Raw genomic sequence first — 17,372 nt, 5'->3', positions numbered from 1 at the left:
CTATCACCCGTTTAATCTCTGTTACCATTTCATGACTATTGCGTCTTCTGGATGAGCAGTCAGTAAGGGAATCGTGGCAACTGCACATACCACTACTTAAACCTGGAATTTCAATCCAAAGGATCCTTTAATGCTTGTTAACACCTTTAACTTGTTAATCTGATTTGTCTTTAAGCTTTCTGTAGCATATAGCATGTTTTCCCCACTGTTATGACAATCTTTCTGTGTTCTTTCTACCTGGTAAAGAATGCATTCTGCCCAATTATGTTAGTATTGTCCTACCAATTACATTAGTTTCTGAATTTAAAACAAGATATTCAGTTTTCACTATGTATTATTTTTAGCTTCTGCCTTGTTGTATGCATGCTTGGGTTTTCCATTTCTCAGTCCCATTTAAATAGGATTCTGTGCTTATTGCTGCCTCTGTTATCTGAGGTTTCAGGTTTCTGTGCTATCTTTTGCTTAAGAATATGGCGTTTTTAAGATTGTGTGTAACTCCAGATTGCTTATTTTTATTTAACTATTGGCTATCCCTAGCAGTTTAATCAAAAAGCACTCTTTGAACCTTCTCAGTATCAACAGCCTTTTAAATCTAGATGAGACCTGCCCATCTCTGTAAGGTTCCCTTCATTCCAGAAGTTGAGAGATGGAGTTGACACAGGCACTGGAGATGTTTCCACATTGGAGTTAAGATCTGCAGCTTCTTTTTGCAGTAAACAACCTCTTCAGATGAGCTGCTCTTCTAGAATGTATTTTGTACAAATTCAAAAATACTATATCTTAATGGAGTTGTTTTTGTACCTCTGTCCATGGAAAACTGAGGAAGAGAACACCAAATGCAAACCTCAGATCTCTGCCAGATCAACAAGACCTCAGCTTCTTTATCAAGAACATCTCTGTGATACCAGCACATGGAAGTAGTCAGCTATTTGCTGCTGTCTTTTTATTCTTTTGGATACAAAACATTGTAGTTCAGGCATATAATACACAAACAGAAAAGTCAAATCTTAAGCTGCTGTAGTCGTTCTCCATTTTTTTCCTTCACACTGGATTCTTCATCTGGCATTTCATCCTTGACTCCCAAGAGATTGTGAACCCTTATTATTGTGAATGCAAACCTTCTCTTGTCTTTTGTACTGTCCAGAAGGAGTCAAGGGATATTCAGGTCCTGTATCCACGGACAGCAGCTTGAAACCAGTCAGAATTGCGTCAAGGTCATTCCTGTTTTTATACTCTCTTGTTTTAAATCTAAATAAGTAATTCTAGTTGTTTTCTCACCAGTGTAATAGTTGAGGTTATACTGATACCACCCTGAACCTTCTGTGCTGCGAATTTACGCTACTTCTCATATTCCCTTCAGTATCCCTATCAAGCCATGGGTCACTGTTGTCTCTAATGTCTCACATAGTGAAACTACCTTTGAGTCCATCAGTTTTTCTCCTTCTGCCCTTCATCTCTCTTTAGACTGACAGGTGTGTTTCTTCAACCCTCTCTAGGCCTTAACTCAGCCCCAACATTTTAAGTTTCTTGTTACTTTCAATTGTTATCTAAATTTTTCTTTAAAATATGTTGCTTAGAACTGGACATGACAATCTAGATTAGGTCTTGCCAGTACTGTTCCATGTTTTATATAGTTTTTCCTTTCCAATAAATCTCAGATTTAGTTTTTCTTCCCTCCCCCCCAGTTGGTGTCAGATAGACTTGTTAAGTGTTTCAACACCACTACTTGTATTTTTTCCCCCTGTATCTAATCAGTTATTTTCTTTTTTTTTTTTGTATTTCTCATTCCGCATGTCTTTGCTGAAGTGAAATACTTCACACTTGTCTTTGGTGTCAGCTCCAGGCTTTACAGGTGTGTGATCCTTTGCTGATGGCATAATCCATTTAAATATTGGATAAAAAGGTTCAGGCAGACCATTATATAGCCTTGTATAAGATCCTCTCCCGGTTTGATGAAGAGCCATTAATAATTACCCTGTGAGAGTCTAATCTTTTCTTAATCAATAACCAGTTTTGCATCTGCAGTCATAGGTAATCTACCCTATTTTGAATCCACTGATGTGAAGCAACCTTGTTATGTAATTTCAGCTATTAAAGAGCTATTATGGCTTTTTCTCTAGAAAAACAAATTTCCCTTCACAAGTCATTATGATATAAATGTCCAAAAGCTTAACTAGCTTAATTTTTCCAATGTTCTAGTCCTTGGAGCATGTCTAAAAAGACTAGGAAGTTGTGAAATACAAACGCTTGTTTATTCTTCTGTATCTGTACCCTCAGCAGAAGCAGTCTCTTTTCTTGAAAATTCCCTTTTGAGTATTGTTTTAAAAAAAGGCAATATACTCTCCTTAATTCTGTTAGCATGTATCAGTTTTCAGCGTGAAGCAGAATTATGGATTATTTTTTACATGCTGCACACAAACTGTTCATGAATATGGTAGAAAAATAGTTTCATAGCTATTGCAGCATCAGTACTCATCCTAGAAGTGGACTGCTTCATTCATGCAGTATTTAGTATTTTGAAATCTCTCCTTCACAAGATATTAATGTCTTATTAAATAAGAAACAGTCTTCTGTCCATGAATCTCAAAGCTCTTTATAAGTATTCAGTAACTTGGTTATAACAGGTTTACTTCATCAGTAACATTGATATTTTAAGAGCTTAAAGTGACTCTTGACTTGGAAATAACACTTCTGATTTTTTTCCATCTACTCGCGTTACGTGCAACACTTACAGTGGCTATTACCGCTTATAATTGTGGGCACTTTCTGACATGTGTCAATTCTCTGATGACTTGGATGTTGCGGAGAGGCCGGTGCAGTCAGAGGGGGTCAGTCCAGCTGTGTTATTCCGCATCCCTGAGCTACCTTGGGTCTCTGCACGCTGCTTTGCACAGTACAGTGTAAATATACTTTAATCAGCTGTCTCTCTGGAGTGCGCATTAAAGTCTGATTATTTAATGAACCATTTTCAGATGCACTGAAATGTGGATGTAGGTGGAATTGTACCTTTACTTGCTAAAACATAGCGTGAAATATCTACCTCCTAAATAAAACTGAAGGAGACGTAGGAGTTAGGGTGCATTATATGGCATACCAGCTGAGTAGGATAAAAGCAAGCTGTCTTTTGCAGCTGCGTTTAGGAGTCCCAGCCAGAAAGAAAAGATTCTCTTTCACATACCCACTAGAAAGTAGAAATTGTTCAGAGCTTTTCTATGAGAACGATGCTGGACCAAATTCAATGCAGCCATAAGAAATCTCCGCTTCCACGGGAAGCTGTGCTTGGCCCAGGGGCCCTATTCATCAGAATACTGTCCCTCTTTTACAAGTGCCGAGCAAATAGAGTCCCAGAGACTGTGTCAATACAGTCGGAGGACAAGTGAACCACTGTATTGATTTTGACATAAATCCAAAGTAATATCTCTCTGCTGTTAACAGAATCCTTATAGTTTGGAAAAGAACTCATTGAAATAGTGGCTTAATAAAAGCAGGCAGTTAAATTAGCAAAAGTCTAATTGCAGTGTCTGCTCAGTTTGGTTATCCATGGAAGTAAATCCTAGTAATAGTCTAGAATAATGTTTTTGTTATTTAGTCTAGGTATAGTGGGAATTTTTGTTTCATAAGAGGGCATTGGTATTTTTCTCCCTGTATCATACTTAGGGAGCAGCTGGGCATACGTTCCGTGCCTGGGTCTTACCAGGTTTGAAGCTTGAGAGTTGGTCTGCAAGTGGATTGCTCTGTTCTTGGAATGGCTCTTCTGCTCATTCCAGTAACAGCTGTTTTTCCAGCATCTAAAAAGAAAGAAACTGGACCATCTTCTAGGACAGTAGTCTCTCTGAGAAGTGGTTGGGGAAATGATCTCCTTTGGCTGTTGGGATGATGTTGATAGATTCATTGATTTTTTTTTTTTTTTTTGTGTGTGTGTGATTACTTTTACCAGTGGTTTAATGTCTTGTTTTTTTCTTTCCTTTTTTTTTTTTTCTTTCCTGATATGGAAAAAATTTCATTAGGTCCTCAAGGGACATTATGTCACTTGAATAATATTTAATAAAAATTGATTATATGTCCACCAGGGTGCAGTCTTTCCCAAAAAAAAGCCATGGTGGTCAGTAACTGTTCAGTGCACCTGTTCCTTGGAAACTAGATGAGTTTATTTGGCTATCTTATTCTCTTAAGAGCATGCCATCCAATTTAGGAGAAATGGAGAAACAAATATAAGACATGCATATTAAAAGGAGAACCTCAGTATAAAAAAAGTAAATATCCTAAATATCTATGAAATGCTGACACATTTTGTAAATTATTTATAAGAATAAATGCAGAGAGTTAGGATTGGTTTTTTTAATGAGACTCAATAGCTGTAATCAGGAAATGAAGATGTGAATATTTAATTCTTTTAAAAATTAAAGGCTATTGCTGCTGCTTCTGATACCATCCGCATTAGTTAAAGCAATTACTTCCAAGTTAAAGGAACAAGCTTTCCCTATTCTGGCAGGAGGAAGATGAAATAATTTCTGCTGGTAGAGAGAGAATATATTCAAAACGCTGGAAAACTTCACTTGCTTTCCTTTTTTCCCCCCATCTCTATCCTCTTCCTTCCAGCCACTGCCATCCTCAGCGCTGCAAGAGCCGAGTAGCACTCTCTGACACAGTGGAGGTGGTGGGCAGGGCAGGGGGCTGCAGGGCCAGGGCTGCTGCTGAAGGCAGAGCTCCCTGTGCAGCACCACAGGCTGGTTTCAGCATGACTTCCCAGCTTTGCACGCCAAGAAGCAGTGACCTCAGCTAAAGCAGCATCTGTTTAAAATCACGTGTCACTAATGTTAGATTTTGAGCTAGGCTTTTCCTTATGCCATGTTACAACAAGAAGAGGTTGCTATGGCATTTAAAAATCTAATGTTACAGCAAACTGATTTGGAGTCAGTGTTGACCTGGCTTGGAGCGGGGTGTTGGGCCAGGAGCCTCCTGAGGTCATTTCCCACCAGAGAGATTCTGTGACTTTGCATCCTCTGACTACACTCTCTTTGTGTCTTATGTTAACTGTTGCCTATTATATTTATTCACTTCTCGATCTTGTGCAAATTTAAGCGTTCTGGCAGCAATGCATACCTAAGGACCTCATGGTAATATTTTGTAGTAATCCTAATACTCAGGCCAAATGATAAGTGGATGGGTGGTGCTCTCCTTGAGGGCCAACAGGAAAAAAAAAATCTTGGAATGAAGTGGGATGGAGGGGGAGGAAGAGTAATACAAGTTGTACAAAACTAAAAAACTTGAAATAACAGTATTTTATTTCTCCTCTTGATCCAGGTTATGCATTAGATCCCTCTATAGATAACCCTGAAGTTGCTACCAAGTATATTGGTTCTGTAGAAGAAGCTGAAAAAAATCAAGGTAAGTAATGCAGAATTGCATATAAATGACTTGTAACTGATGACTGTTACCGTTTCTTTTTCACTAAGAAATTGAATAGGTATTGGCAAATGAAGGAATTATGAGAGACTTACTTATGTCCAAAACCGCAATAAATGCAGATTTGTTGTAATTATAATGTGAAGAGGGAAGGAAGATATGGGGGGTCTTTGTTTTCCTGAAATAGCGAATATTTGAGGCTATCATTAAGTCAGATTCCAAATTATGATTTGTAGTTGGAAGCTAGGTGTGCCATTACATAAATAGAATTGATCTGTATATTTGAAACAGGTTTTTGGTCTTCTTAAATTCTGTCTTAGCTAAAATTCATATGTCTGCATTGGGGTGCTTGTATGTTGGGCTGGTCACCTTAACTGTGCTACTCAGTAGCAAACTGATCACTCTGTATGCAACCTCTAGTGTTCTGTTGTGAATTGAATGTTATCTCTGCTTAGCAGAGTTAAGCTGTTTGGGTTATTTGGAAGAGGAAAACCATTGGAAGGTTGCCAAATGGTAAAGGCATAGCGTTGCTAGTGGGAGGATTGACAACCAAAGGCATAGAGTTTGTAATTAATACTTTGATACAAGATACTTAACAAAGTGACTATTTGCATTGGAAAATTGGACCTGTGTAAATTGTACCTTTACAGTTATGCTTCCCTTGCATGTCTTTTTCTGACATCTTATTCATGTGTGTATACAAAGGTTCTTTATTTCTGTGTCCTCTTCCATGGAATATATCCAAAGTTATTTCACTCTTTTGTTCCAGAGTAAGATTAAAAAAATAAAGATTTCTTTTGGTATAGCAGCTACTGAAATTAGACAGAAATGGCTAAAATGAAATAATTTCAAAATTTAAAAAGTAATTATTTTCATAATGGAATGTTAGTAATTTATTTTAACAAAACTCTTTATTAAGATTTAATTTCTTCATATGATCATTACTATAATTTTTACATTATCTGTTTCCTCTTGCTTATGCAAAGCTCTTTTTGGCTCCTTTGCACTTGTTGAGTATTACTGATGCTATAGGAAAACATTGTTTGAAAATTGCACATTATTATATATACAACCTTTTGAAAAAATTTTAAGGCTCTTCTCTCTGATGTCAAATGATAAGGGGCAATGGGAGCAAGCTGGAGCATAGGCGGTTCAGTCTGAACTTGAGGAAAAACTTTTTTACTGTGAGGGTGACAGAGCACTGGACCAGGCTGCCCAGAGAGGTTGTGGAGTCTCCTTCTCTGGAGACATTCAAAACCCGCCTGGACGTGTTCCTCTGCAACCTAGTCTAGGTGATCCTGCTCTGGCAGTGGGGTTGGACTGGATGATCTTTCGAGGTCCATTCTAACTCCTAATATTCTATGATTCTGCGATTAATAACTCTTAAATTTATTTTTTTTCCTCCCATATCTATATTGTTTAATGGTTTTGATAAAAGGAATTCTTAGGGCACAGCATTTGTGAAAAGCTAGCATTTATAAGAAAGAACAAGGTAGTGGTTGGAGGTAGATGACCATGTCAATGAGTACTGGCTTTTTAATAGGGTTTGTAGCAACAGGACAAGTGATAGTGGTTTTAAACTAAAAGAGGGTAGATTCAAACTAGATATAAGTAAGTCATTTTTACAATGAGAGTGGTGAAACACAGGAACAGGTTGCCCAGAGAGGTTGTAGATGCCCCATCCCTGGAAACATTCAAGGTCAGATTGGATGGGGCTCTGAGAAAGCTGATCTACTTAATGAGATTTCTGCTTTATTGCAGGGGGTTGGACTAGATGGCCTTAGAAGGTCCCTTCAAACCCAAACCATTCTATGATTCTATGACTTTTGACTAAATTAAAATACATAGTTGTGGTTGGGGTTTTGGAACACCTGTCATAATTTGGCTTTGGGGTTGTTTGGGGCTTTTTGGGTTTTTTTGAAACTTGGAGACATGAGGGGAATCAGAAGAAATGGTTAGGACTCTACTCTTCCAAACACTGCATTATTTAAAGTATAAAAATTGATGTATTCACACAGTCTGCAGACTTATTGTTAAAAATGCATGGGTACATGCATGGTCTAACAAACCATGACACACAGTTTAAGTGGTTCCTCTATTACTGTACTTAGTTAGCAACATTCATCATTAGCAATGCTTTGGCTAATTTTGTTCAAATGTTTTTTCCATTTTGCTCTACGTATTGGAAGGAGTGGTGGTGGTTTGGTTGGTTTTTTCCTTTTAACCTGATAATGATGTGATCTATGATGTTGTATTCTGTGTTAGCAGCTAGGCAGTGCATTGTTTCTTTCTTCAGGTTTAACAGTGTTTGAAACTGGACAAAGGAAAATTGAGAAAAGGAAGAAATTCAAGGAGAATGATGCATCTAATATCGATGGTTTTCTGGGACCATGGGCGAAGTATGTTGATGAAAAAGAAGTAGCCAAACCATCAGAAGTAAGTACTACTTCAACACAATAGATACAAATTCTTGTCCAGTCAGTGATGCTTAGCTGAGTCTATGAACAAAAGTATAGTATTTAATTCTTTTCAGTGTACATAGCTTTTTTAATTAATCTGGTTTTGATAAAGGTATTCTCTTTATTGTTGCTTTGAAATATTTCTAATCTCATTTAGCAAATGTGTGTTCTTAATAGTAAGTAAATGGTAGTGCAGTTACGGATTTTGTTATGTGATTCTGAATGCTGAATTTTTAAAGTCAAGATCATGTTTTATTTTTCCAGGAAGAACAGAAAGAGTTGGATGAAATAACAGCTAAGAGGCAGAAGAGAGGAAAAATAGAAGATGATAAACCTGGAGAGGAAAAGACTATATTACATGGTAATGGCATCTTCCTGCCTGATCTCATTTTCTTGCTCACTGTGTTTTCTTGCCTGCTGTGTTAATTAGTAAGGATGGCAGACAGCCTCAGTGGTTTTGCTGAGGCACCTTGATGTTTCTGTATTGAAGATAATAGTTCTCACGTGCATAAGCATAAAGGACAGGGAAAGTGATAAACTTGGACTAATTCCACTTCATACTGTGAAGAGCAGTGTGGAAATGTCATCTTCCAGGGTACTGGGTTTATTTATTTATTTTTAATGGTACTAGACGCACATATCCCTTTCCTGTTTTACTGAGCAAACATTTTAAAGTTATGAGTTTGGCTTGGTTTCAGCTTCAGAATTACTGCAGTTTTATGTGTCAGTACTTTCATCAGCAGGTAGTGCTTTGAGTTATGGCTTGCGCACAGTTTAGAAAATCACTTGGACTTTATACTTCCTCAATTCTTAATGTAAATGTTCTTGCTGTCATACTATGAATAATTTTGTATAAAATAATTACCCTACGGAAGGCTATAGCACGTGGTACCATCAAAGAAAATGGTTTTGTAAGTAAGTAAAATTAAGTGATTTTTGGAAACTGTTATTTCAACTCTCTGCATGCAAAACAGTCCTGCCTTATATTGCTTGGCATAGCTAGTTGGGTAAATCAAGTCTCTCTTTGTTCACCACTTTATACAGCCAGGCTCACATGTACAACCTGGAGCATCCTTTCTTATATGCAGTAAAGAATTGGCTATGAGTTACGCATTGCTGACATTAGTACTTCATTCTGTTTATATGTAGTGTATCATGACAATATTTATTGAATAGTGACAGGCATAACAAACCTCAAACTTTAGCCATTGAGCCTCCTAGAGAATAATTATTTTGTACCCAGCTTCTCATGGTCTCTACCTGAAGTTTCACGGTAAAAGACCTTACAAGATAAACTTTAATCTTCCAGAAATATGCCATTTTGTAGACATCTGTAAACATTGATACCATGCAGGAGGCCACTTGTGCAACCAAAACTGCCATAACAATATCCCAGAAACTGAGAAATTAATTGAATCAGTGCACAGCTTAATGTCATGGCTACACAACACAAGTCTACTCTGAAATATCTGTTTCCATCCGCAGTGCAACCTCTGCATGTCAGACTGTCCCATCACTTCTTAAATCTAGTTAAAGAGCAGGTGTTGGCTACTGCTGACCAATATTGGTTCACACTGGCCAGATGGATCTTTTTGCTCTGGGTTGTAGTTCTGTTGATATGACTGACGTAGCACAGAGCTGCATGGAATGTGAATTGCAAGCAAATGCCAGGGTTAGAGTTGCACTTGATAATCCATGTAGAGTTAGTGTAAGCAAACCCTTGTTGGCTGGAGGAACTCTCCTGCTGTTTCACGAGTAAGATGTGTGGGGAAGAGATTGTCTTAAAGTTCAGATTAACAGATTCCAAGCAGACTTTGCTGAAACTACTTAATTTGATGTCAAACTGATGTCAAATATTTAAGATTCCACATCTGTGTCCTATGAAGTAGGTTTTTCTTTCCCACCACCCCATTTCACAGCAGAGCAGTTGTGTTGAGAAAAACCTTAATTGTGTGTGGCTGTTGAGCCTTTTGAAGATTGTACCCTCTTAAAGTACAGGTTCCTGGATTCTTAGAATTCTCTGTTTACCTTTTCAGTTAAGGAAATGTATGACTACCAGGGAAGATCTTATCTTCATGTCCCTCAAGATGTTGGAGTTAATCTCCGTTCAACAGTGCCACCTGAGAAGTGCTATCTTCCAAAGAAACAAATCCACGTGTGGTCTGGACATACAAAGGTAGAAAGTTGTGTATCATAAAAGCCCACTTCACTCTGTGTCTGAAGCTAGTAAATCCTATAAAGCTGAAGTGTCAGCAGAAGGAAGGAGTATTTTTGTCTTTACCACATTATGCGTGTAATTGGTTGCGTTACATGCTCGCACAAGATGTTTGCCTGCTCAAGTGCAGTTGTTTACCTGCATATACTTTTTCATGAGCATAATTACTTCCTGACCTGCTTTAAAGGAACAAATATTATTCAGTGACTTCTGTGGAGTTATTTCCTAAACTACCACATGAATGAGAGTAAGTCTAATTCTAGAGATCCCTGAAAATGTGTACTTCTTTTAATAGTAAAAGTAGTTAAGGGTTATTTCATCTCAAACTTGGGAAAAGATACATAGGTTTTGTGATTATGATGCATCAGCATTACAGGATTCCTAAATATAGCTATTACTTTGAGAAGTGCACCTCCTCAAAGTAAGAGTTTTGATTGATGGAGGTACTTAACATTTACAGTTTCTTCTAGTGCCAGAGCCCATAACTATATACATAACTTTAGTATTAAGAAAGTGTTTTCACTGATCAGGTTTGTAAAGCTTATACTCAATTTGCTGCTCCTTTTTGTCTTTAATTTTCAGTATTGCTTGAGGGAATGTGCTATATTGCAATGGACAGCACCTTAATGGTATCTGAAAGATGGAAGAAAGGAGGATGCAGGAAACACTTTTAGCTTTTACTCTTTTTCAGTTGAATCACAGCTCTGAACTCTTCTTTAATGATTGTAGCATCAAAGAGCTTGTAGCTGAAACTATCAGTGCTTTCCAGAATAACATCTTCTCCTCAAAGCTCTAGACACTCCTCTGCCTGTTACCCTGTTAGAACAGACTGCATAAAGTAGCTTTTTCCTTCAAACAAGAGATCAATAACAGTGTCGATGAGATGCAAAAGAAAGATGGGCTGACAAATCTAGAAAAGCTGAGGAGTATAAGTAGGCAACAGTAGGGAGGATAAAGCACCCAACTTTGACCAGGGGTGGGAGGAAATGGATGGAATATGACTAGAGTAATGGACATGACATGGAAACAAGGGACATGTAATCATGAGTATTTGGTGGTTCTTTGGATCTCCTCTGGATGGAGTACCTGAAATACAGATAGATGGGGAGGTGCTGTGCCCAGGGAATCTGAGTTCATGGGTTGAAGCCGCTGGTAGTATGTGTAAGAAATGGAGCTGGCCAGAAACTTTTTGTGGAAAAATTCCTCACCTGCCACACCTAAAAAGGCTTGTTACGCAGCAAGAGTCGTCCAGACCCACAATTTGTATTTCTTTGCTGTGTTTACCATAGTAATGGTGTGTTGAAGGAGGGTGTATATACAGCTGTTGAAGTGAATCAATTTGTTGCCAATAACAGTTGTTCAAAACACATCACTGTTTCTCAAATGGAATGTCAGTAGGTTATTTCTTTTCATTGTATAATAGATGTATTTTTTACTAAGATAAGGTTTTGTTTTTTGCTTAGAAAAGGGGGCAACTAAACTGAGGAAATACTTAGTTGCTCCCCTTAACTGTTTAATTCTGTCCTTATTTACAGGGTGTCAGTGCAGTTAGATTGTTTCCTCTCTCTGGGCATATACTGTTGTCTTGCTCTATGGATTGCAAAATTAAGGTGAGTTATCTTTGTTTTCATGTATATATTTTATACCATCTTTGAATACAGACAATGCATTTTAGAATACTTAAACATTTGGTACTTCTACCAAATACCTTTTGTCTGTGTTACATCTATTTTTCTTACTTGGTTTTTAAATTACAGATTTGTTGGAACAAAGATAGAAATAATACACAAGACTGTGGGTGTTAGAACAGTGTTAATTATTTAGTAATAGCATTTAGAAGGTCCCAAGTTCCTCAGGTTATTGTCTTTATTGTTCTAATAATTAATTTTCTGTGAAGCCTTGTTTTACAACTATCAGTGGGTTTCTGCTGAAGTGTTCTATTAAGCATTTGTGGTCTTGAACTGATCTTATTTTGGTCCAGCATACATCACATTAGAAAATTGATTATTTTATTTTTTTTTAATCGGCAAACCCTTAGGGCTTTGAAGTTGGAATATGGTATGGGCATTTTAGTTATTTTAAGGGGATTTTGCTAACAAGAAGGTGACAGAGGATTCTTCCGAAATCCTGGGTAAATAGTTTTGATTAATCAGTAGATGTCCTATGTTTGTAGTTAGTTTCTTAAAAGATGTTGCCATATATGTTTGCACTTAATTTCAACATCATTATTGTTTAACAATTGATATATTTTCTTCCCATCCCCCCTTTTTTTTCCCAAGCTATGGGAAGTATATGGTGATCGAAGATGTCTACGAACATTTATTGGTAATAGTCTTTTTTTTTTTTTTTTTAACTGATGTATATTTAAAACAACTTCATGGAAGGATATGATTTAGGTTAGCTTAGTAATTTATCATAGAGAGGACTTGTAGGCATCCAAGGCAAATGGTGTGCAATATAATCTTGGCAGTAAGAATCGAAAATGTGCAAGTTTCTAGTGAACTTTTGTCATTATTCCAAGCAATTTAATGTAATGTATAAACTCCGTATGACCCTTAAAACAAAAAAATAGTGTACTGCAGTCATCAGTACTTTATGCAAGACTCCTTTCCAAAGGCAGAATTGTGAAATTGAATTGCCCATCTTCATGTTGAGAACAGCAGCGCTCTATATTTATGCTGTGAGGGGCATCTCATGGTCTGGTGACCCCATCTTAAATAGGTGGTCTCTTCTGTGCTGAGTTCATAGTGTGAAAGCATGGGAATATGCTGAGTTTATGGTGCAAAAGCATGGGAATCTTTCTTAGGTCCAGGTACTGTCTTTGTTCTTGGTGCCTTTTAAGCAGGTGCTTTTTAAAGCAGATAGCTGAGAGAGAAATACAAACTTAGCAGCCTTGAATGCAGAACAAAAGCAGCTGATTCTCCTTTTGAAATGGGAACATTTCTAGAACACTGAGTGAATATATGTTGAGTAACAATAAAGAAGTCTCTTTTCATCCGATATTTCTGATGACAGCAGTGTGGCAAAGATGGTGGCTCAAAAAAGGTTCTTTGTCAATAGACTGCTCTTTCTGAACAGTTTGACTGTTTTTCTCAAAAGATCCTAATTATCAACCAGATTCACCTGCTATTTTGCTATATTTAAGTTACTGTGCCAATATTTTAACTACAGAGATCTCCTACAAGTCTGATGCAGTGGATAGATGAAAGTACTGGGGTTGAGGGGTAGCAAGGTTAACACCAGATGAAGCATTCTTAATTTTCTGATCTAATATTTCCCATATTTTGTACCTATTTTCTAGTTTTAAATTTATCTTCTTAGTGTTTGTTTCTCCTCTTTTTCATTAGATGTTGTCATTTATTAATGTTTAGAAGGCAACAGTACTTAAAGTTCTGCTTGTAGATCAATTTATGAATCATGCACAGTGGTTGGTCTTGTGCAGTGCTGTTGATTCTCTTTCCAGTGCTTTAGAGGTGTGAGAATTTGGGGTTTGGTTTTTTTGGAGTTACTTTTTCTTTCTCACTTGAATCATTCTTTACTAGTGCTTATGAAGAACTTCGGTATGTGATTTCCTTGTTCTCTTTGCACTGTTAAAGACTGGAACATTTAGCTTGAATAATGTTTAAAAAACCAACATCAATTCTAAGCATGAGTGGCTAAAAGTTTATCATTGCATTTTTTCTGTCTTTTAGGACACAGTAAAGCTGTTCGAGACATCTGTTTCAATAATGCTGGCACTCAGTTTCTTAGTGCCGCATATGACCGCTATCTTAAACTCTGGGACACTGAAACAGGTAAACTTGTATTTGTAGATGCTGTTATTTGGCACTACGTTTAATTAATAGTAAATATCAAGATTTTATTATTATCAGTCAGTCAGGATGTTTCCAGTTATCCTGAATATCGTCTGTTAGTTTAGTGTTTTAGGCTTTCATTACAGGATGAATAGTCATCCTTTTTTCTACATGTTTTGTTGTTGTTTGTTATGGTGCAATTGACACTACCTCTGTACCTTTTTATTTGAGAAGTTTGATAGTTATTTGTAATGCTAGAACAATTATCAGCCAAAAGACAGAATTTTACCAAATCAGTTAATTGCATGTTTACATTTACAGGCATAAAATACAGGTGACAGCCGGAAATGTGTAAGTCAGATTCTCCAGGCTTGAGTCTGAACTCAGTTCTTTAGACACCTGAAAAATGTATTGAGCTTTTGGATTAAAACAGGCTTCTATAAGTTTCAGATACTGTGTAGTCAGGGTATTTATGCCTGAGGCTATGAGAAGTCAGTGGTTTGTTTTGTAGTTGGATCACTGTTAACCTTTTCTAGGTTTAGGATTGAGAAATTCTTTTCTCTGTTGAAGTCTTTTGTCAAGAAGACTGACCCCTAAGGAGGTGATGCTATGCAAAGACAGTGGTCAGCTTGCGATATATGTCCTGATGACATACAGGGTACTGAGTACTTATATTGTTTGGAAAGCTGTAGTAGAGATACATACAGAACAGTTTGTCTGTGTTTATACAGGTGTGTGCATACAAACATCTGAAAGAAATTCAAAGAGCAGGGTAATTTCTACCATCTAATCCTCTCATGGCTTTAAAACATGTATTTCCTGCTGTTAGTAAAGTGAAAGTAAAATGAATGGTTTTTATCAATATCTGCAAAGAACTAATCAGCTCATAGAACTTCCAACCTGACGCACTATGAATGGCTTTTCTGTTGCAGGGCAATGTATTTCAAGATTCACAAACAGGAAGGTTCCTTATTGTGTCAAGTTCAATCCTGACGAAGATAAACAAAATCTCTTTGTTGCAGGAATGTCAGATAAGAAAATTGTGCAGGTATGTCTACTTAATATCTCTTCCTCTAAAAATTATGATGTTTAGCAAAAAACAAAGTCTTATTCTGACTTTTTTTTGTAGTGGGATATTCGAAGCGGTGAGATTGTGCAGGAATACGATAGGCATTTGGGAGCTGTCAACACTATTGTGTTTGTGGATGAAAATAGAAGGTTTGTGAGCACATCTGATGACAAGAGTTTAAGAGTCTGGGAATGGTAAGTTTAAAAATTTGAATTTTAACTTCAAGTATATTATGAGCAAACTGAGAAGAAATTTTATTTTTAAGAATAAATGTGGCACGTAGGACACTGGATTGTACTGAGCTCTAGGTAGCTGAGGAAAAGCTGAATTTTAAATGTCTACGAATTTTTATGTATTTATATATACAGTAGCTAAAATGTTTCACAATAAAGTGGAACCAGAACAGTCTCAGCTATTGTTGCTAATTTCCGGTAGCTGTTGAAGTTGGGGATATACTCTGCAAACTCCTGCATACTGCCACTCTGTCTAATATGGGTCATAGTTCTTAAATGTTTTTTCCAGTGAAAGGAAACATCTCTTCCAAAATCTTAGTATAATACTTTATATATCTTTGAAATCATTCTTAATGTCTAATAGTGAATTGCTGTCCACAGCTTACTGCCCTACTGTACTGCAATATTTGAAAACTGCTTTTAGAAGCTACAAAACACTGTATGCAAACTAAAATGTCTTAAGTAGCCTCTGTTTTATTGGTACTGGTTTTTTATGGGCATTGGGCTGTATTTACTTTTAGCATTAATTATTAATATTTTATCTTAGTACTGTATCTTTTAGAATAATTTCTCTAGAGATTTTAATCTTTAAAACCAGTTGCATCCTAGAACATTGCTGAATATTAACCAACCCATCCTGGCTTTATGCTCGGATACTTCACAGATTTCCTTTTCTCCCAAAGAAAGCATAAAACAGCTCTGTCAGCCTGAAGCTCGCTGCACTCTACTAGTGATCTCTGTTCTCTCTCCCTTCCCTGAGGGTGCATTAGCCCTTAAATTAACCTTTAAAAGAAATGTCTGCTCTGTTACATTAGCGCGTGTTGGTTTTGAAAGCTTTGAACTTGGATGTGCATGGTATTATATAATATTTGGCCCATGTATGAAATAGCTAGTTCAGTGTAGCTTCATTTCTGGCTTTCTGGTAGTCTAGGTTTTTTGGCAATCTTTGATACCCACAGTATGAATACAATAGATGACAGAAAATTGAAAGTCTGAGAAAAACTCACAGAAACATTTGCTTCCAATTTTTATCACATCTGGGGTGAAATCAGATCTCTCCTATCTGAAATGTTTTCCGCAATGTTCTGGGTACTAGGATTTTCCAGCTTAGGGCTTTTAAGATTTCTCTAGGATTTCAAATTTCATTTTGAAGTAATCACTCTCATATCTTTTGGTATCCATTTCATTTTGCTGTTCACACATGCAAAGCTGTCGCGCAATATGGATGCTAGTTCAACAGCTCTGTGACTAATCAGTTCCTTCCTAGTTTTTTTTTCCTTAAAAAAACCTAGACAAGGGACTCCGGTCTGTGGTATTTGAATGTTACCCAAGCAACCAGCAGAACCCTCAGCATGTCTGTGATCGTCTGCTATCATTGCCAGTAGCAGTAGTGGTAATGACCAAAGTCTGGGAACCCAGGCTTAGGCAAGACATGTAATGCTGTCACCATATGTCACTCCAAGAGAGCCTCTGTTCAGTGTTTCATAATTAGACCCATGTATATTTACTGCGCTCCTTAAAGAAAATTCTTCACAATATCGTATCTGCTAAGGAGTGTCTCCTCTCTGGCGAGTGGGAGGAGGATCTCGCTTGCACAAATCTGCTACTTCCTTGAGATCAAATTGCCCTTGTCTTGTGAGCTTTGTGTTGATGGCTGAAATAAACAGCGAAGTGGGTGGATTTAGTCACTCTGTGGGGAAGAGCAGGAAAGGCAAAAAGGTTCTGGCATGGGAACATCGCAACCTGATTGTTCCAGTAGCAGAAGTATTTTCCTTCTGAAGAAAAAAATATGTACTGAGCTTGCTGTACGCTGAAGAAAAAGCTCTCTTGTTCAGATAACAGGGAACTCAACTGTAGGCAATATTCTGTAATACAGTCATTGGGGACTTTTTTTTGTTTTGTTTCTTTTATAAAAAGCAAATGTAATGCTGTCTTCCTAGGCAGGACTTGAAAACCTTTCTCCGCAACCTGCCCTGATACATGTTAATTGGTCTGTAGGCATATTTCTGTAATTTCAAGATCCAGATTTTTACAATACATTAAAACTGAGTTAAAGTATTCAGTACAGAAGCTTTTGGAGCTTGAAAACTTCCATGGCAAATTATTCTGTGCTGCACCACAAATCCTTTTTTCCCTAAGTTCATAAAGAAAATAATTTGCAACAGAGGGTGATTTGGTTACTGCATCTTCTGGCAT

The 17,372-nt window shown here is 37.1% G+C and overlaps 1 protein-coding gene across 1 annotated transcript in view; it reads left to right on the top strand.

The window, feature by feature from the left end:
* CDC40 (cell division cycle 40) overlaps positions 1 to 17,372 on the top strand; it is a 38,927-nt gene that overhangs the window by 15,509 nt on the left and 6,046 nt on the right. Inside the window, exons 4-12 of the mRNA XM_010187315.1 lie at positions 5,305 to 5,388; positions 7,703 to 7,842; positions 8,130 to 8,226; positions 9,902 to 10,041; positions 11,616 to 11,690; positions 12,360 to 12,405; positions 13,773 to 13,874; positions 14,807 to 14,922; positions 15,004 to 15,137. Of these exons, the coding sequence (XP_010185617.1) occupies positions 5,305 to 5,388; positions 7,703 to 7,842; positions 8,130 to 8,226; positions 9,902 to 10,041; positions 11,616 to 11,690; positions 12,360 to 12,405; positions 13,773 to 13,874; positions 14,807 to 14,922; positions 15,004 to 15,137 (934 nt within the window). The remainder of the gene's footprint in view (positions 1 to 5,304; positions 5,389 to 7,702; positions 7,843 to 8,129; positions 8,227 to 9,901; positions 10,042 to 11,615; positions 11,691 to 12,359; positions 12,406 to 13,772; positions 13,875 to 14,806; positions 14,923 to 15,003; positions 15,138 to 17,372) is intronic.

The sequence above is a fragment of the Mesitornis unicolor genome, unplaced genomic scaffold (assembly GCF_000695765.1).
Source record: "Mesitornis unicolor isolate BGI_N332 unplaced genomic scaffold, ASM69576v1 scaffold1696, whole genome shotgun sequence".
Classification (NCBI taxonomy): domain Eukaryota; kingdom Metazoa; phylum Chordata; class Aves; order Mesitornithiformes; family Mesitornithidae; genus Mesitornis; species Mesitornis unicolor.
This window is presented reverse-complemented; position numbering and strand designations above follow the sequence as displayed.